The sequence below is a fragment of the Bolinopsis microptera genome, chromosome 10 (genome assembly GCF_026151205.1).
Source record: "Bolinopsis microptera isolate Bmic1 chromosome 10, MBARI_Bmic_1.0, whole genome shotgun sequence".
Classification (NCBI taxonomy): Eukaryota; Metazoa; Ctenophora; class Tentaculata; order Lobata; family Bolinopsidae; genus Bolinopsis; species Bolinopsis microptera.
In genome coordinates, this window is record NC_087081.1 from 10,258,377 (window position 1) to 10,279,560 (window position 21,184).

General features: G+C 38.8%; 1 protein-coding gene across 1 annotated transcript; it reads right to left on the reverse strand.

The window, feature by feature from the left end:
* Positions 1–332: 332 nt before the first annotated feature.
* On the reverse strand, positions 333–938 carry LOC134821609 (uncharacterized). Its single transcript, XM_063832311.1, has one exon. The coding sequence runs from the start codon at positions 936–938 to the stop codon at positions 333–335; it is 606 nt and encodes a 201-aa protein (XP_063688381.1).
* Between the last annotated feature and the right edge of the window lie 20,246 nt (positions 939–21,184).

Sequence of the window (21,184 nt, forward strand, 5' to 3'; positions counted from 1 at the left end):
GAGCAACTTTAATCTACTCGGTAGAGGGAACAAAGAGAATAAATGATAAGGAAGGTCTTCTGATAGCAACAGTTGTCAACAAGCAGACTGGGAACGAAAAGAATGGTATCGTTTGTAAGGACGAGTTTAACTGGTATTCAGCACAACTTTTTTGCCAGTCAATCGGACATCACTTCTAAGACTGGGGGAGTTACCCGAGAAACTTGAAATACGTTCCTGAGTAAGTTTTAATTTGTTTATCAACTCTTTGCACTTGTTATACTACTTTAGGTTACTTTAGGTAGGTTCGGCAGGGATCGCTTCTGGACAACAGTATCAAGTACGTCCTCCAATCACTCCTGGCTTAGATCTTTTTGTAGAGTCCATTCCAGAAGAGAATTATTTGTGATGGCGGTATACCCTTTTGTGGGCGGGGTGTCCGGGAAGCCTTTCAGGAATTTAGCAAGGGAGGATTTGAAAGTTTCCAAGACTTGGATTGTATTAACTTCCTTGGGGAGCAGGTTCCATAGTTTGGCTGCTTTTACTCCAAAAGAGTTTTCATAATGGGTCGAGATTGAGCATTGTGCCTTTTTGTTAAATGCAGGCACAGTCGCCTTTACACTGTGTCGGGAGCTTTCCTTGAACTGCATGTTGATGTCGTTCGGAGCTAATCCATTCATCATCTTCCATGTATGGATTATGATGTATCGTTCTCTGCGTCTCTGTAATGAGAGAAGATTCAGGTTCTGCAGGCGTTCCCAGTAATCAAGGTTCTGGCAGCCACTGATTCGACGAGTGTAGTGTCGTTGGATGCTTTCAATAGCTTCTATATCGCTGATCTTGTCAGGGTTCCACACCGGGCAGCAGTATTCGAGTTTGCTTCTCACCATGGTTTTGTAGAGTGTGAGCATGAGGAAGCGTGACCTATCTCTGAATACGCTAAGGACCCATGACGTCATCGTCCTTGCTGTTTTAGCCATCTGCTGTATGTGAGAAGACCAGGAGCAGTCATTTGACAGGAGAACCCCTAGGTCCCTCACAGTTTTGGCTGGGTCAATAGTTCTTCCATTTGTTAAATTGTAACAGGAATATTAACTGGTGAAGGGCAATTCTCTTAACAGTAATGAATTGTTCAAGCTGTAATTCAATATTTCGAATTTGGCCTCATTTAGTTGCATGTTGTTCTTCAGGGCCCAAGCGATTACATTTAGGAGGTCGTCTTGAAGTAGGCTTTTGGTAGCTAAGTCCATGATTTTTCCAATGAGCTTGGTGTCGTCAGCAAACACCTTTCCCAGAGCGGTAACCAATGTATCAAGTTGGTCGTCAATGTATAGAATGAAAAGAATGGGTCCCAATACTGTTCCTTGGGGTACCCCACTGATTACTAGCTGAAAGGATGATTTTGTTCCTTCCACGACCACAGTTTGCAGGCGATCCTTCAGGAATTCAGTCAGCCATTGCAGAGTCTTTCCTTTTATTCCATAGCGTTTTGCCTTTGCAAGTAATATTTGATGATCTACCTTATCGAACGCTTTGGCATAATCAAGGTATATAACATCAACCTCGTTGCCGTCGTTGAGAGTTTTCAGGATGTTATCTACGTGGTCTATTGGTTGAGTTAAGCAGCTTCTTTTCTTGCGGAATCCATGCTGATGGGGGGAGAGAAAGCTGTTTGACTCCATATGTTCCACAAGATGATTTCTGACCACTCTCTCAAATATCTTAATAATGTGAGAGGTTATCGAGACAGGGCGATAGTTAGCGGCAGATGTTCGGTCTCCTTTCTTGAACACAGGCGTGATGTACTGTGTCTTCATGCCATATGGTATGACTCCGTTATCAAATGAGCGTTTCCAGAGTAGATAAATTGGTTCAGCGATTGTCCTTCGACATTTAGTTAGGATCTTGGCCGGGATGTCACCATCAGGGGTGGAGGCATACGGGTCCAGTTCCTTTATGGCATCTGATATGTCGTCTGCTGTGAAGGTGAATGTGTTGAGATCTTCTTTTGGATGAGGATCTAATCCGGCGAGGCATTCTTCAACATTTGCAGAATTTGGGTTGCTGAAGACTGTGACATATTGAGTCTGGAGAATTTCTGCTTTTTCCGCTGGGTCCATTTTCAGAGTTCCGTTTTTATCTCTAATTGGGGCGACGGATGATTTTACCTTTGCAAATCGTTTAGCGTAAGAATAAAAGAATCTTGGGTTCGTCTTTATTGTACTTACAGCTTTAACTTCTTTTTCGTTAAGTTGCTTGATCACAAGTTCACTTATTTCGAAGGTCAGAAGATTCACTTCGGTTTTCAGCTTTTCGATTTTTCTCGAAGTTGGGTTGTTTTGAGTAAGTGCACTTATTTGGGCATTGAGTTTTCTTCTTTTCCTCTTCATTGTGTATTTTTCACGGACTTGGCGACTTCTACGGGGGCGGGAAGGGCCAGATCCAGTAGGGTCTTTAGAAGGCGAGTTTAGGAGGGTTATCTGGAGGACAGTTAGGCGTATCAGCTCCAGAAAGGCACTTCCATCTTCATCTTCATAACAGAGTTCTCTCAAAGAGATCCAGTTAACAGCTTCTAAACGATCGTTCATTGCTTCAAAATCTGCTCTATGAAAATCAGTCGCCCGAAAAGAGTTTCTGTCGAAAGATATAGGAGTATGTTCTTTTGGGCAGAGCGGGTTATGTCCGAGAACGAGCTCGACTAGCCTGTGGTCAGATAGTTGGCATTCGGAGATATTTGTCTCAACTGTGTCCTGTGGTTTATTTGTGAGGACGAGATCGATGGTGTTGTTATTTCTCGTGGGCTTACAGATCATTTGTGTCAAGAAATTTCTCTCCATGAAATCAATTAGTTCGGAACAAGCTTGCTGGTCACAAAGCGGTTGACCAGGTAAAGCTTGGCAAGAGTCCCAATCTATATTTGGGAGGTTGAAATCCCCCATAATGTAGATGTCAGGTGATCTATCGTTCGATGTCAAGTTATTTAGTTTCTCCTGCACCTGGTCCAGGACTGCTTTGAAGGATCCGGGAGGAGCATCTGGTGGGCGGTATATCACGGAGACAAGGGCGTTCATAGAGTCTATGAAACAATGCAGCATACTGCAGTGTTTGTCACTAAAATTTACAGTATCTGATACTAGCAGCGAGTTTTCAACGTAAAGCACACAACCACCACCTTTTCGACTATGACGGTCTGCTCTAAGACTGCTGTACCCATCTATAGCTATTTGAGCATCACTGATATATGGCTTCAACCATGATTCAGTGATAGCGAGAATAGGGACCGGGGGTCTTCCTAGGTCGTCAAGTATGTGGTCTTGGATGAATGGAATCTTCCATTTTACAGTGCTGGTTGCGGCTGGGGAGATGGACCGAGCATTCAGTAGCAAGATCCTTGATAGTTGGGAATGAAGTTTAGTGGCATCGGCATCCGCATTGGCTGGTTTGGGAGTGGCACTTGGGCTGAGAACTGTGCTGGTGGTGGGAACTGTGTCGAGATTTGCTGAGAGGATGTTTGGCGTGATCTCGGGTCCAGCTGGCTCCGTTGTGTCTCTTGGACAAGGGCTGGAATTTGCCCTCGAAGTTCCTCCATTTTGGAGTTCATCTGGGTTATAATTCCGTGTTTCATGTTTTCCATGAGCTTCTCTAAAAAAGCACTATCCCTCTCAGATGTACTGTCTTTACGTTGTCTGAGGGGTTTCTGATATTCAACAGTGGGTGGGTAGGGGGTGTTGAGGGAGTTTAGACTACCCATTCTGTCCACATCATAACCACCAGGAGGCGGCCAGGAACTTCTGTTCGTGTTGAATTCTATTCTTCTCGTATCTTTGGGCTGCTGCTGCTGAGGCAGGCGATTTCTGTCAGTGAGATTCACGTTTCCAAGATGATGGAAGCCACAATCGCTGTTTAAACATACGTGATTCGCAACTGAATTACGGCACAGTTTAGGGTGGAACAAAGTGCATTTCTTCCCATTCCTGCATCCTCTGCGTTTGTCGTCTCCGAAATTGGAGTAAAAGCGGCACCTGATGGGGTGCTGGTATGAGCATTTCTTACCACCAATGAGACGTTTGCCAGTGAGGCCGTGGGGACACTTCCTCATAGTGTATTCCCGGCAAATCTGGGGGTTATTTTCGGTATCATTATGTCTACCTCTTCTAGGGCTTTCCCTGTCTTCATCCTCATCCTCATCTTCATCGTCGTTTCCCTCGCCCTCTACCTCAGATTCAACCTCTTTAATAGTGGATAGATCTGTTATACTATCTGTGTTCCTTTTCTTGGTAGGTTTCTGGGGAGGTTGAAGTGAGCGTGTTTCGTTCTTTTTTGAACATTCGTAGCAGAGCCAAGATCCTCCTAAAGGAAGCAGTCCTTTCTGAATGAGGTCGTTGAAGGTCTTGGCTTTTTCGGCCATGGCTTCACAATCGTGGGAGCCCTGTAAGCATAGCCGGCATCTTAAATTAATTAGCATATTTTAACTCTAAACATTTGAAAATTTTGCACTCAATTCTTAAATCTTTCAGGGATTGGCGTAACCAAACAGACGTACCAGTAACATTGGGTGAAGTAAGCTGTAAAAATAATGACACTGACATATCAGATTGCGATTCTAGGATTAAGAGACATGACTGTAAATACCGGGACAGCATTTGGCTCCGCTGCTTTAGTAATACAGGTTTGATGTTAATTAATATGTAATACAACAATATTTATATTTTGATTAATCGGGACAGAAAAGTCATATTCATATTGTCGATCAGTAGGGAAAAATTTAAGGTGCAACAGATAGTTCTCAAAACTTTGTAGTTCTATTGGAATTTTTTAGATAGCAATTGTTACCTAGCAATTTTCCAGGATGTGCAAAGGAAAATCAGGACGTATCACATAAAAATTGCGCTATAACAAACATTGGTGGATTTTTGAAGAAACTGTGTTTTGATGAGAGTAGAAAAGAGTACTTTCACATGTGTGCCTATTCGAATGTTAGCTATGTAATGGGTAGTGAGAATAACACGCTCTCAAGTGTCTCCTCTGTGTGTCAAAATGATCAGTATGTTTATCAGGCGTGTGGTTTTAATACAAAACCAACAAAACAAAGTTATTTCCTTTGTGGAGGTTATTTCAGTGGGTTAGGAGTAAATAGTTTTGTGGTGTGTAACTTGGATTGTGAGAATTATTCTGGTGAGAACACATCATTGACCACTTATACGGACAGCAGCACAAATATTGAGTGCGATGACAAATGTGACATTATAAAGTGTGAAGATGAAAGTCAGTGTGGTGGTCACACGTACGGAGTTAACTGCGAGTATTATAAACCTGTATCCTATGTTTGTGATGGACATGATGATTGTACTGACGGGGAGGATGAAAGGGACTGTGATGTTGAGAACACCACACTACACACCTGTATTCATTACTTCAGTAAAGTGACGTATGGACACGACATTCTAGCCCCCATACTTAATTACACTAGGTGTGCTGTGTTTGATCTCAGTTCAGGTGATAAATATCCGTACTGTTACAATTATCTAGACCAGACAAACTGCACTGATGTGACCAGAGTGGGAGGACACTGTTTGATCAGTGGTTATATGTCTAGTGTCTCCAAGTACGTGGTCTGTGGTAATGAATTTAAGCAGGCCAATGAGCCAGTTAATCTTTGTGATGATAACCTAGAAAATGAATGTAATTCACCACCTGGGTTAAGTGCAGACTGTCTTGTTCACAAACACAAACTCTGCGATGGATTTAGTGACTGTGTTGATGGTAGTGATGAGACTCTTGATATATGTCACTCCACAACGTTGGGTTATTTGAATTGCAGTCGAAGCTTTAATGCCGATAAAAACATGCCAATACCTGTCGCATGGTTACTGGATAATCAAAGAGATTGTTTGAATGGAGAAGATGTAAAAGGAAACTTTGAGTTGACAAACTGTGGAGAGATAGATGAAGGTACTAAGAGAATATATTTAGGAAACAAAACCTGCCAGGATGTTTTACTGTGTCCTGGAGATTCTGAGAACGGCTATGTTGAATTTAACTTTCTTTGTGATGGTATAAATTCTTGTGAAGTTGAAAATGAGATCTGTATGATTTCAAGAGATTTCCCGAGCATCAATACATCTGCTATAATCAAGAGCTGTGCTGTACGAGATTTGTGCGAATCAATGGAGGAATCTGAACATTCTAATTGTCATATTCAGGAATTTGAGAGTTCAGCAGGAAATGCGTTTGGTGTCAAAATGGAAATTAACGTCCCAACATCAAACGTTAACTGCAGTTATCAGTTTGGTGAATATTATGTCTTCTTGAGTTGCATGGGTTTATGTCTAAATGCTACTTGTCCTCTTCAGAACACTTCCCTAGAATATGATTCATGCCCTGGTCAGTATCCTGACCGAGTCTACACTCTCACGAACAACAAAGCTCTCACTTTTGTCACAATGTCCGATGAGGGTGAGTATGAAAATGCATACTTCCAATGTGAAAACAATAAATGTATTGAATACAGTCAAGTATGTAATCTTGTTGATGACTGTGGTGACATGTCGGATGAACGAATTTGTACAAACCATTTAGTTTGTGAGGATACGAAAAACCGGACAGATGTAAAAGACCACCTAATATCTCATTCCCAGAAGTGCGATGGGAGATTTGACTGCTTTGATTTATCAGATGAATGTAATCTGTCATGTGGTAAGGAAATCTTAGCCAATTGGGCATTGAAACTTAATTGCTGGCTGCTGGGCCTTTGTGCAGTCATTTTTAATGTCATCATGGTGACCAAAGTTGCAAGTTCCGTAAGAGAATCCGAAACAGGTAGTATGCTTTGCACTAGAGTGCTTGTCTGTATAATCGGATTAGGAGATTTCCTTATAGGAGTTTACTTGATCATATTGTCTGTATTCGACAGTATCATTTTAGGAAAGGATTACTGTGCAAAGCAAGCAGAGTGGTTATCAGGCACTGCTTGTTCTGTTTTGGGAGTGATCAGCACTACGGGATCACAACTATCGCTATTTTCAATGACCGCGTTAAGTTTGATGAGGATGTGGGGAATCATGAATAGTTCTTTGAGAGCTCCTACCCGCGTCAATAAAAGAGCAGTAACAAAAGCTGCCGTGATTGTGATCGGAGTGGTTACTGCCTCGCTATCAGTAGCGATTGTACCCTTGATCCCCGCCCTAGAAGACTACTTTGTGCAAGGCATGTTCTATGATCCAGACTACAAGTTATTTATCGGTTTTCCGAACAAAATAAAGCACATCAAGATTCTTGACGCATACTACAAAAATGAGAATTTCTCCGCTGATACATCTTGGGCTGAGATCGGTGAAAAGGTTGATGGCATGTTCACCCAAAGTTATGGTAGCTTAAATAAAGGTGCCGTCCACTTTTATGGTAATGATGGCGTGTGCCTTTTTAAGTACTTTGTTCGAAGTGACGATCCTAGAAGAAGCCGAACAACATCGGATGTGGAAGTGGACATGATCGACGTGAAAGGAGATATGATAGTATGGGTCATGCTGGGTGTCAACTTATTCTGCTTTGTGGTGATTACTTTGTCTTACTTGTTGATCAACATAAAAACTCAGAAATCATCCAGGAGTTCTGGACGAAACAAAAATCCACAAGCTCTCCGTAAAAGCCGGGAAATGCAAAACAGGATTGCTACCATCATTGCAACAGATTTTGCATGTTGGGTACCATTTAAGCATTATGATTATAAGCGGGCTCCACAATCTCGAGTCAATCGATGCTACAGATTGGTACGTAACATTCGCAATGATAGTTTTACCACTGAATTCTGTCATCAACTGTTTACTGTATGACAACACTGTGAGAGAATTTTTTAGTAAGATTATCCAACGTTTTGCTGTTAGATTTTCAAATGGTGTCAGTTATTTAAGATCGCTTCGAAATGCTCAAGCAGCACAAACGCAAGTTATTATTGAAGAAATGGGAGACAATATTGGCGAGGGAATGTCGCCTGTGGCACCCTCAGACGAGATTATCACGAAAACGCCAATTTAGATGGAAATGTAGAAAAACTGATAACAAGGTGAGACTTTATAAATTTATAAGAGATTTACAACTTTACAAGGTTCTTTGATAAAGAGGATTTAGTTTTCACTGAGCACCATTAAGAGACATTATCCTTATATATAGGGTAGTTCGTGATCAGCACTATGCTTTGCGGTAATGTTTTGGAGTTCATATCTTTTTTTAAAGATCAAATCCCAAGTATAATACTAAATACAATAAAACCCGATTTACCGCGCCCCGATTTACCGCAAACCCCGATTTACCGCGGGCATTTCCTTTCCCCAAGTACGGCTTAACATTCATAATGTAAACAACCAAAACCCTGATTTACCGCAAACCCCGATTAACTGCGGCTTTTTCGTATTACTGTCTTACTGTAGTGTTGTTATAATTAATTAGTTAATTAATTAGTTAATTAATTAGTTAATAATTAATTAATAATTAATTAGTTTGACATTCACAAGAGGTTAGGGATTAATATTAAGCTGATAGCTATGAACATTAGTTGAAAGATCACTGATCATCTTTGGTTTTAATGACCATTCAAATTTTCAGGAAATCATTACGTTAGTGGATTCTACCTGCAACTACCAAATGTATGGACAATACAAGTGGAACTTTCTTCTTTAGAGTGTGGAACTTTCTTCTTTAGAGCCACCACGTGATCTCAGCGATGATATTTGTACCCAGGACTGCTTCAGTTAATTATTTAGAATATTTGGACAATCGCTTTTTACTAAGACGAAATTTTTGATAACGTATTTAAAGCGTATATTGACATAATGAAAGGGGATAAAAGTGACAACCTCTTCAGTGTTTCTATTTATACTTGTAACACGACTTTGTTGTGTAGTTTTTTTAATTTCTACTTTTCTTTAAAATGAAAAATTTAAAAAAATTAAAAAAATAAAATAAAATTTAATTTTAAAAAATTTAAAAAATTTAAAAAAAAAGAAAAAATATATAAAACAACTTTTCTTTCGAGGTGACTCCATGTTCCAACCATGATCAATAAGCATGACCAGTAGCCGTATTTGTACATTTTTCTACCTAGATTTTTCTACCTATAAAAGTGATGTTTAACTTTAATGATTTTGTTGACGTATTTGATACTTGCGTTTAATTATAATTTAACTGTTGCAAATTAATCAAAAGTAACATACAATAAAAAGGTGTTTTGAGTTGTATCAGTTTCCGTTTTCATGGAAACAGTATTTGACGATTGTTTTGCGATACTTAAAAACTCTCAAATTTGATTGTTTATTTGAGAACTGTGATTATTAACTGATTAGTCTTTTCTTGACGAATTTATTATGTAATATGTAGTTATATAAGTTCTCATGTTTGTTGATATTATCTTGAAACTATAGCTTGGTGACATAAACTTAAATGTGTTTGAAGTGAGTTATATACAACTTACTTTGATAAATAGGTACGTTATACATAATAAATAAATAGAGAAGCACAATGAGTGCTCATGGTACTTATTCGTACGTATTTTTCGTCCTTCATTTTAAGCATAGCAGGATTTTCTTTGATGTTTTTAAAATACAACTCTGCAATTAAAGTATTAAATAATCTTATTTTTCATCGGGTTTGATTCCTCTGAGAAATTGTTTAATTATTCTTTTTGACTCAGAATTTTATAGAACTTAGATAAATATAATATAATTGGTAAGGCTTTGAAATGAAAATAAACTGTTATAAAATTTTGAAAAATCTTGGACTGATCAACAACTTATATTGCAAAACCCCTTCAAATTAATTTGACGGATAGACAGCCCAGTGCTTATATAACAGATATAATACGTGCAAATTATGATTATTCGTCGATTCTAAAAAGTAAAAATGCATGGAAAAATAATGATAAGCGGCGGAATTGAATTATTGCGAATTTAACAAACTATGCCATAGCCATGTCATATCCATGTCACTACCATTTCATTAGTCAATAGTCATAGCCATGCCATAACCATGTGTTATAACTATTTCACAGCGACCCTGTTGTGACTCGACTAGTTTCCGCTATTTACGGCCATCCATATTCCACAAGGGAGTATCTCCAGTTCACCTCGATAAATGTACTTTATTGGACGTTATTTGACCGGACATCGCGTGGACGGAAGACTTTATTTAAATGGACAAACTGTATTAGAACGGAATTAAAATGAACGCTAGGGCCTCCAGCGTCCAATTAGTGTTCATTAAAAATAAAGTATGATAAGGTAATAGATTTGTATTATAGTAAATCATCATTACTGGTTTGCAAATTGATCCATATCAAACCTCAGCTAACACTTATCACAGCATCTAAAAGCATGCAGAAGCTTTGTTTGCGACATGCTTTGGCCATTGCACCGTTGGGTAACTTAATTATTTAGAACTTCACATTGTGATTGTACGATATTCCGCCCTCGAGATATCCATCATAGTCAACCGAATCTCACAATTCCCACATCACATATTGATTTGTCTGAGTTTAACTCCAATGATGACGGAGCAATTCTGACGACAGTAATTATTTCAATTAACTCTCTGAAACAAAAGAATCGGGTTACTGGAACTAATTATTGATTAATCCAGTACTATATCAGAGGTAACTAAGATGCTTTATGTGCTAAGCTATCTAAATATATACACCTGAAATTAATACATCGAGGATCCCTGCTTCACGCGGGAATTATGGCCTGTGATTGGCTGAAACTCTCTTAGCTCTCCTGTGATTGGCTGAAACTCTCTTAGCTCTCTTGTGATTGGCTGAAACTCTCTTAGCTCTCCTGTGATTCGCTGAAACTCTCTTAGCTCTCCTGTGATTGGCTGAAACTCTCTTAGCTCTCTTGTGATCGGATAAAACTCTCTTAGCTCTCCTGTGATTGGCTGAAACTCTCTTAGCTCTCCTGTGATTGGCTGAAACTCCTTTATCTCTCCTGTGATTGGCTGAAACTCTCTTAGCTCTCCTGTGATTGGCTGAAACTCTCTTAGCTCTCCTGTGATTGGCTGAAACTCTCTTAGCTCTCCTGTGATTGGTTGAAACTCTCTGAGCTCTCCTGTGATTGGCTGAAACTCTCTTAGCTCTCCTGTGATTGGCTGGAACTCTTGTAGCTCTCCTGTGATTGGCTGAAACTATCTTAGCTCTGATTAGATGATTATGATTGTCTGATTATGTGACCAAGGACGGGCTTGTAGACTATAATATATTATATAGCTATTTTCCCAGTTGTCTTGATGTATCTGGACTATGATATTTGTTGATTTCTTGTTGTAACTTTCTAGGGTTTCAGGTACCTACTTAGTATGCAGGTGTTCATCACAATTAGCTCCAGGGATACTGGGATACAAAAGTGATAATTAATTTATTGAGTATACAATAGTTGTAATTCTGAAATAATTTAAGTTTAAAAACAATTCCAATTATTTACAGATGTGTTGGAATAATTTATGAATATTTTATTATGCTAGTTAAAAAAATAAACCGAATATGTACAGTTCAATTTTATTTTGAGGTCCTATACTTATAGCATTATGCACTGGCCAGTATTTGATTGGAAATCTGGGCTCTGATAGTAGGCTGTATATTGTTGAATGGATTGATCTTGCTGTGGCAGCAAATTTGGTAGGGTCTAGAGTTTTATTGGAGAGCAAACCGGCTAGGTCAGTTATAATATGGACTTAAGCCCCTTGCTGAAAAAGCAGTATAAGTGCACTATCGATCTTCTTTAGGTAATAGGGTGTTTCGTATCGGCTCCTCTCAATGTACAGGTTGTGGCAGCTAACACGAAACCTTGTTAAGCTTTTTCGAGCATCAGGGATCTTGACCACTTCTAAATATGTTTCTGGTTCAAAGTCATGTTTAATTTGATTATAAAATTCTAATTTTGGCGAAGATGCCTGGCAGGGTCCTTCAACAAAACGACTGTCCGTTATTCTCAATTTAACAACGTTTTAACTTCTAAACGAGCTCTATTATAGTCAGCACCGTTTGGTAGCTACTAGTGCGCTGCAGTTATAGACCAAATAATTTTAAACATTATCATTAGAAATCGGCATTTTACGTTTTTGGTTTTTACGCTTCCCCAACACAATCTGCACTGTATCTTAAGTGACGAAGACGGTTCAGTACAAGTGAAAGTGAAAGTTTTCATTCTCTTTCACAGTTTACTGAACATTCTGACCAATTTCTAAATTCACTATACCCTCAAACAACTGAGAAACGAAACATTATATTAGCAAATAACATCAGCTCTTCGTAGAAAGTAAAAATATGGCGAACCTCATTAATTAGGGGTCGTTCACATATTACGTAATCAGCTGAGGGGGGGGGGGGGGGGGTTTCCGAATGATTACGCTATAGTGTAATTTTGACACAATAGCTATGTGTAAAACTGATTACGGAGGGGGGGGGGGTAAAAATGTTCCAAAAAATGATTACGTACTATGTGAACGACCCCTTATGTTCTAGTTTACAGTACGCCTTATCAAAATCGTGATAAAATTTAATATGCAAGTAAAATTGGGGATATCTTGAAGGGATACGTAACCAAGGGGGTTTCCTTTTTGGAGGATTAGTCATGAACTTCATTAGTTGTTTACGACTCACATGTGTAACATGAGCAATGTGCAGTGGAAGTGTTTTCCCACGCCACCATTTGTGTATCGCTCTTAACCGGTACTACACTACTGCTACTTGTAATTATCGTTAAACTCAAAGCTTCATCCTTTTGTTGCAGTATACGAACACCAGCTTTTCAGCTAGCTCAGGTCGCAACCTTAATCTACGCTTGTCCATAATATACTCGTAATCTCTAAAATTGGTCTCACAAATTGACGAAGAACTTTAACACTGAATACTATTTGGGCCAACTGTTTAAGCAGAAAAAGTTCTCCTCCAAAATATTTCCAGTATATTGACGGATTAATAAGCTTTGTACCTTTCAGCCTACTTTATTAAGTACGTACCGTACAGCTAATTTAAAGGTACGTACCGTACGTACTTGCCATCTTAGCCCCTATCCCCCTGATAAAGCAAGTAAGTTAAATTATCTGATGAATTAATCGGGATTAATCATGTTACTTTGCCAGTTGAAAAATGTCTTCAAAGATTAGAATAATGGTCGCGTTTTTCAATATGTATGTACGGTACAAATTTTGCTACACCTCATTTCGTCATACTCATTGTAAAAGGTAGTGAGGGGGAGGGGAGGGGGGGGGGGCAAAAGTAACGTTACGTACGTTCATCGCAGTGAGTGAGCTATAAAGGCCAACGTATGTCCCCCCCCCCCCCCCCCTCCTAGTATATTACCAGTAAAATATAATCAGTAACTTCCGGTACATCAGTGTATTTTTTAGCTCTGTGTAACTTAACAGTGGCACTATAGTTATGGTTTCTGTACTTTTCTTTGTGTCTCTGATGGGGTGCACATAGTAGATACCCACCACGGGTCTTTTTATATCACACATATAAACGCCGGTGTTGTGTTTTACTCTTTAACTGTGCGGTCCAATCGTGGATGAATCTGCGGATTTATTTTATATTATAGGTAAACACGATTCAGTACGTGTTTTTATATCTTATCGGACCAAACACCAAGGCTTTTTATTTCTAAACGTTGACGGCACAAAGCGCTGAAAATCGTTTTGATAGATGAGATCAGTTTAACAGTTCTTTTAAATTATAAAGCTTATTATCAGTCATATCAAGAATAAATGCACTTGGCAGCATGCATGCAGCATGATGGTAAAAGCAGCAATGTTTTTGATAATTTTCCAGTTTGTGTATAACCTGATATAATGGAATTCATTATATCTACTCGTATTTTGTTACCGTTTTTGGAAATGATGGAATGAAGTCCCCACAGTTCCAATAATGTGTATACTGTATAGTCACCTATAAGGTTATATGTCAAACATATGCGAATGATGTTTGTACAACAAGAAGCTTGTATAAGCTCACCGAACATGGTTAGATCGTTTCAGAAGTAAAAATAAAATGAAGCACAACAAGTTACATTTCTTCTCATGCACTTTGAGCGAGCCGTTTGTTCGTTTCGGTTGTCAAGTGTTTCATGAAAATTGCCAGTTCTAATCGTTTATTTGCTTCGTAAGTGTATGATGATTACGTTATTAGAATTAACTTCACCAGCAAATGCATGAACTATGATTATAATTATGATATTGTTTATATCTCTCCATCGCTAAATCTGAGCCGATAAGCGAGTGCACGTAATATCGTGCTGTGAATTTGAAAGTTACATTGCATGAACTGAAAAGCAATACGAATGTCCGATGTCTAACATTAGCAGTGTGATGGCGTCGTTACTCGTTCTGTACCTTATCAACCTTAACAATATCGGAAGTTTACATTAATCTGTTTTGATACTTACCAAGAGGGATGATGTATGCTGGATATTCTGGTGAAGTCAAATATGTTTGTGGTTCTAGGAAGTAGAGATTAAAGAAGCACCTACAGGAGGGAGGGATCGAGTGAGTGTTTACAGTGTTTACAGATCATAGCTCATGCATTTAATTTTCATTTGCTAACTTTTCTTTGCGCTTTCTTGTATACAGTGTATAGCTGGTGTTCTGTTCTCGCAGCAGCTTTTTGACAATTTATTGAAATATACCATACATTTCTTCTAAGTCTAGGATTTTGGTGATCGGTATATTGGCGTTGTGGCTGGGAGTGTTTCAGCATCTACAAAATAAGATAGATTGAAATATGCTAAAAACATTTTCCATCCATGTTTTATGAATCAAATAATTTGTTTACGGTTTGAGGGTTACAGTTCGCAAAAAAAAATATGGCGAAAATTGCTTTAACCTCGAATTTGCACATTTTATAAAATTATTTTTACGTCATCGTCGAATCAATTAAAAACTTCCGCTACTCTTCTATCTTTTGTATAACCTCATAATATAAGTGAGCGTGGGTCAGACCGCAGTTAATAATGAACAAAAAAGCTATGGTTTATTCTTGCTGAACGAATGCAATCAGCTAATGCACTTTTCCGAAGAATCTCTGTTGAGTCGTGCTCATACCACCTTAAGAACCATGATACGAGACCTTAAGAACCTTAGATCCCTATTACTCTTGCTCCGTCTGAATATTACTCTGCACCTGCCCCAGCCTGTCCCCTCATTTTCTCACGTCCATTTTCGCCGACCATCCTTGTGATTCAAATATTACATTTTAATTTACCCTATCATTAAATAAATTAACGTTCAGACCCTCAGAACAGCGTTGATTAATCCGAACTGTCGTGTTTATTGTTTGTAACCTGATATAATTAGTTTCTTGTTATATATTCGGTATCAGAATAAAGTCCAGGCCCTGTGTAATTTTCGGTTGAGTGTTAGTTTGGAGGTAACCCTGAATATTAGCACCACTAGCAGGTTACCCGTCCTCCGGACGACAAAAATTCTTTACTTTTACATATGTTTACTTTCTTAAGTTATTGGGTCAAATTTAAATTTTAAAGACAGCATATTTTTCAACCAAATGTTGAAATTTCAAATAAACAAATTTATTGCAAATAACAATCGGAATCAATCCAATTTCAAATCAAATTCATAAAATCAAAATCGCTGTTAACATATTATTTGTCTCCCAATGCCCAATGACAAAACTCTGATAGGGCGTCTTTTTCCCCAACCCTGCTTTGCACCACATAGTATTGGCCATGGAAAAGAATGGCCTTGGTTTTGCAATCACGTCCAACAAGGGCCAAGGACAAACTTTGAAAAAGGTTGTGATCTTCTTGGACGTCCAAGAAGATCACAACCTTTTTCAAAGTTTGTCCTTGGCCCTTGTTGGACGTGATTGCAAAACCAAGGGTCTTAGAGAGAATTGTCGGGGAAACGTTCTATCAGTTGGTTTCATAGAGATGCTAGGGATGAATAGTTTGTTACCCTTGTAAGACCCTCCGACAACAACGGCCTCTATGATGTTGTCATGCAATACAGTAACGATGTATTTGGTGCCGTAACAATGACCTTGTTGCGGCTGCAGGTACCGTAGAAGCATAACATGGCGGCCGACTTTCACTTTCAACTCGCATATAATCATTTTTAGTTCAAATATCCGTAAACAAATTTAAATCATAAAAATTGCGAAATTAGAAATTTGAGCAGCAGCTGCCAGTTCTAAATCGTATTTTTGTTTCAATTGGCCCCCGTGTGAAAAAAAACTGCACACTACTTTGGAGTCGAAACAATATTGTACTGAAGTAAGTGCATACCTTAAGAATGACAAATTTAGTCTACCATAAATTGTCAAACTTTTGACTAAAATTGTTATAAACCAAAATTTCAGTAGAGCATATTATATGACATGAATATTATTTGGCTTACATTGTTTATAATTAATATAATGACATCACCGTTCCTACTGCTGAACTACTTTGTTGAGAGGAAAAACCGTTGTGAAACTACGAAGCACAAAACTGTACCAAAGTCCTATTGCACTTAAAGGGTTAGAGGCTAGAGCTCCTCTTGGACATATTACATTTTTAATCGATCCATCCCAACATGTTCTGTTGAAACGGCTGAAGGATCATATCGAAATAAACTACGCCGTACCGACGGAAATGGTTAAGTCGAAAAAGGATGAAAAAGAAATCGAACAGCGTACTGAAGAACTTAGTGATACAGAGTCGCAGACTCTAGATCTTATGTTATTGAAATTCCTGAGTAATGCATTGCAGCTTAATCTGTAATGCTCAGACGGGTGCTCATTGCCGAATTCGCGTTTTTGACACCACTTGGGGGTCCATTAAATTTTCGACACTAAAATTTTAATTTCTTTTCATGCTGATTTGAAAGCCATTATAAGGCAGTTGACCCAGTCAAAAAAGTTTCAGTTTTATATCTTTTACGGTTTTTGTCGTGTTAAAGTTGTTGCCGTGGTGTCAGTAAAATGGTAACAGATATATACATAATATGTTACCATATATATATGATATATGTATATAATTCGAACAATTGAAACAAATCAAATTGGCGGGCAAACGATCCGTTCCATGATATGTATAAAACAATACCAATATATTATTTACATCATCTCGCTTTATATATATATAAGTAAGATTGCACCAACTGATTTGCGATCTCAAGCTTGTAGTTATAATTAAATTCAGCCACCCTAAAATGAATTACAATGATGATTGGATTACAGCTTCGGTAGGTATTAACATGGTCTATGAAGTCACCATGAACAGGTCCTAAATTGTGCAATGATTATTTCATACCAAAAAATCGACAAACAACCAATTATTCTTATTTTTGAACTTTAGTTAAACTGATGGTTCGTGGGGCACCCCACGAACCAACTATTGGGGTATTAAACAACTATTTGAAACTTGTCATTATTAATTAATCATTTATTTTAAGCATATCACTAAAATGCCGCCGCGATATTGTTGTGTACAATTTACTGGGCGGCGCTCAGCCTGTCATTCCGCCGAATCTTTATTCTATTATGTTTATGAACATAATAGCCTGGGGTCCCCAGGTAATGTACAATTTGCCAACGATTCTAACTTCTAAGACCCTGCTTCGCAATTCACAAAACAAATATTTCATCTGCAATTTAAGAGGGAAATTTACAATCCTCTGCTCCGTAAAAAGCTTAATTAATGATATTGAAAATCTTTCACAAACTAGCGTTACGACTTATCTCTGCGATACGGGCCATGCGAGTTATTTTACCCCTAGAGACTAGCCCGGATCAGTTAGAAATTTTCATGATACAGGAAAAGGTTGTAGAACGTTCTCTCTTGGACAGTAATCCTACTCACAGTCATCTTACAGCTAGTCTTTACAGTATACAGAGTTTTCTCTGTGTGGGGAGGCGTCTAAAAAACCCGCCATGTCTGCCTCTCTCAATACAGAGTCACTTTGATCCTACCCTGAAATGGTTAGTCACACATTTCCAGTCTTAACTCGTACCTTATCTTCAAAGTTGTAAATGACCCTAATCGGCGTTCACACAACTTTCTTATTGAATCAATTAATGTTTTTCTCGTGCGATTCGAGGCAGCGACCAAATTGTGCTTCACGCTTCTTAATTCCTTCCTTCTAGTGATAATTTGTGTTTTACTTGTAAGGTATAAGGGGCTGTTTCATATGTTATAATATAACACCCTGGCGTTAGGTTAGTATAAGTGGGGGAGCAGGGGTGTAGGAAGCGGGGGGGGGGGGGGTAGGGGGAGGATTCAGCATTATCACCCCTAAACTTAAGTTTGGTTGTTTAGAATAGATGAATGTCTGCTAAGTACCAACTCGTCAGTTATTCGCATCCATGTATTTCATGTGCCGCTCACTGCTTAAATCTAACGTGCGATTAGTACTAAAATTTGTTAAGGAACATCTTCTTATTCTGCAAAATTTGAGGGAAAAAAGGAGGCATTATACCCGCCTCATATTCATACCCATTAAGTGTCCTTAATTTTCCAGTTAAAATGCTAACCCCCCCCCCCCCCCCCCCCCCCCCCCAATTACAACAAAATGTACGTCACAGTTATACATGGAAATCTTCATTCCAAGTCCCGACCACAGCGTACCCTCTGCAGGGAGCATTTGCCCCGTTTATATACACCAACAATTAGTACTAGTACCCTTTGTTCCCTTTTAAATGTAGTCCTCGCACAGGTTGAGCAGTTCCATGGCTACCGTTGCATGGTTACCGTTGCATAGCTACCGTTGCATGGCTACTGTGGATGTTGGTTACAAGCAGAATAATGGTTTGCAATGAGTTTACCGGGTAATTTGTATTTTGCAGGATATCGTTACATTAGTCAATTCTCCAGTTAAACGTTTCTTCCTTTCTTGTTTCTTGCGATCCTTTACTCTGCAAGATCGTGATGGTTATGCGTGTAGACATATTATTGGTTTGTTAAAATGGAAGATGGTTAAGCTTTAATAAACCTTGTAATTTAAATCCCTTTAAATCCCTTTAAATCCCTTTAAATCCCTTTGAATCCCTTTAAATCCCTTTAAATCCCTTTGAATCCCTTTCTTGTTCAATTAAACATCCTTTAATATTTAAGAGCTTTTCATTTAGAAGTGAAACTTTCGCGTTATATAACTACTTAACTAGGAATAGGATGTGGCATGTAATTGTAACTAGGGTGTAACTAGGATGTAACTAGGGTGTGGCATGTAACTAGGGTGTAACTAGGGTGTAACTAGGGTGTGGCATGTAACTAGGGTGTAACTAGGGTGTGGCATGTAACTAGGGTGTAACTAGGGTGTAACTAGGGTGTGGCATGTAACTAGGGTGTAACTAGGGTGTAACTAGGGTGTAACTAGGGTCTGGCATGTAACTAGGGTGTAACTAGGGTGTGGCATGTAACTAGGGTGTAACTAGGGTGTAACTAGGGTGTGGCATGTAACTAGGGTGTAACTAGGGTGTAACTAGGGTGTAACTAGGGTGTAACTAGGGTGTGGCATGTAACTAGGGTGTAACTAGGGTGTGTCATGTAACTAGGGTGTAACTAGGGTGTAACTAGGGTGTAACTAGGGTGTGGCATGTAACTAGGGTGTAACTAGGGTGTAACTAGGGTGTGGCATGTAACTAGGGTGTAACTAGGGTGTAACTAGGGTCTGGCATGTAACTAGGGTGTAACTAGGATGTAACTAGGGTGTAACTAGGGTGTAACTAGGGTGTAACTAGGGTGTAACTAGGGTGTAACTAGGGTGTAACTAGGGTGTAACTAGGGTGTAACTAGGGTGTAACTAGGGTGTGGCATGTAAATAGGGTGTAACTAGGGTGTAACTAGGGTGTAACTAGGGTGTAACTAGGGTGTAACTAGGGTGTAGCTAGGGTGTAACTAGGGTCTGGCATGTAACTAGGGTGTAACTAAGGTGTAACTAGGGTGTAACTAGGGTGTAACTAGGGTGTAACTAGGGTGTACCTAGGGTGTAACTAGGGTGTAACTAGGGTGTAGCTAGGGTGTAGCTAGGGTCTGGCATGTAACTAGGGTGTAACTAGGGTGTAACTAGGGTGTAACTAGGGTGTAACTAGGGTGTGGCATGTAACTAGGGTGTAACTAGGAGCCTGGTTAAAACACTTTTCCATTTGAGTTATACAGGGAACCAAATAATATATAAGGATATAAAATGATTTCCTTCGATTTATATAAATTATTGCTGCTCGTTGATTACTCAGCCGTGGTTATAAATTACAGTTTGGAAATAAAATATACCTCCAATTATTGCACAGACGCGAAAAGCTGAGCTTTAGTGTATTTCAATTTTGAGCTTTATAATTTGTCAGTTTTTTGCAACCGTGTTATACATTAATAGATACAATTTCGACATTTCGTATATAGATTAATAGATAGGTACAATTTCGTCGGCTGTAAATGAACAAACGTTGTCTGATATTGTCCACTCTTCAGTAAAACCTAATTTGCTATATTATTTGCGAGAACGCTATTTTCAAGCTGTTTTGTAGACCGTACTGTTTTCAGTGCTATGACTTGGAAAAAGAATATAACATAAATTACGATCCCAACAATCTATTTTTTGCAGAAACCAAACTATTTCCTAACAAAACAACTGTTGATAATAAATTTATAGAAAACTTGGCACTCATCCAAGGATCTGATCAACAGCAGATGCAACTTGTATAATATGTATTGGCTATAATTGCTATAACTCTATAATAATAAACACACACACACACACACACACACACACACACACACACACACACACACACACACACACACACACACACACACACACACACACACACACACACACACACACACACACACACACACACACACACACACACACACACACACACACACACACACACACACACACACACACACACACACACACACACACACACACACACACACACACACACACACACACACACACACACACACACTTGCGTTTTGTGGCTCTGTCAACACGGGAAATGAGCGCAGAGTGCTTTGCCGCTTTTTCTAGGTTTAGAGTTTCATTGTTTCACTGAAATATTGTTGGCTGCACACTTCATGTTCACTTCAATAAGGACAAAATAACTCAATTTGTACCTTCTTTTCTCTTAGCGGTCTGTTTCCAACAGTTTATAAGTTTCGGTTAATTTTGGGACTTTTGTGAACATTTAATTATGTAATATGGAGTTTCGCAGTTACATTTTATCTTG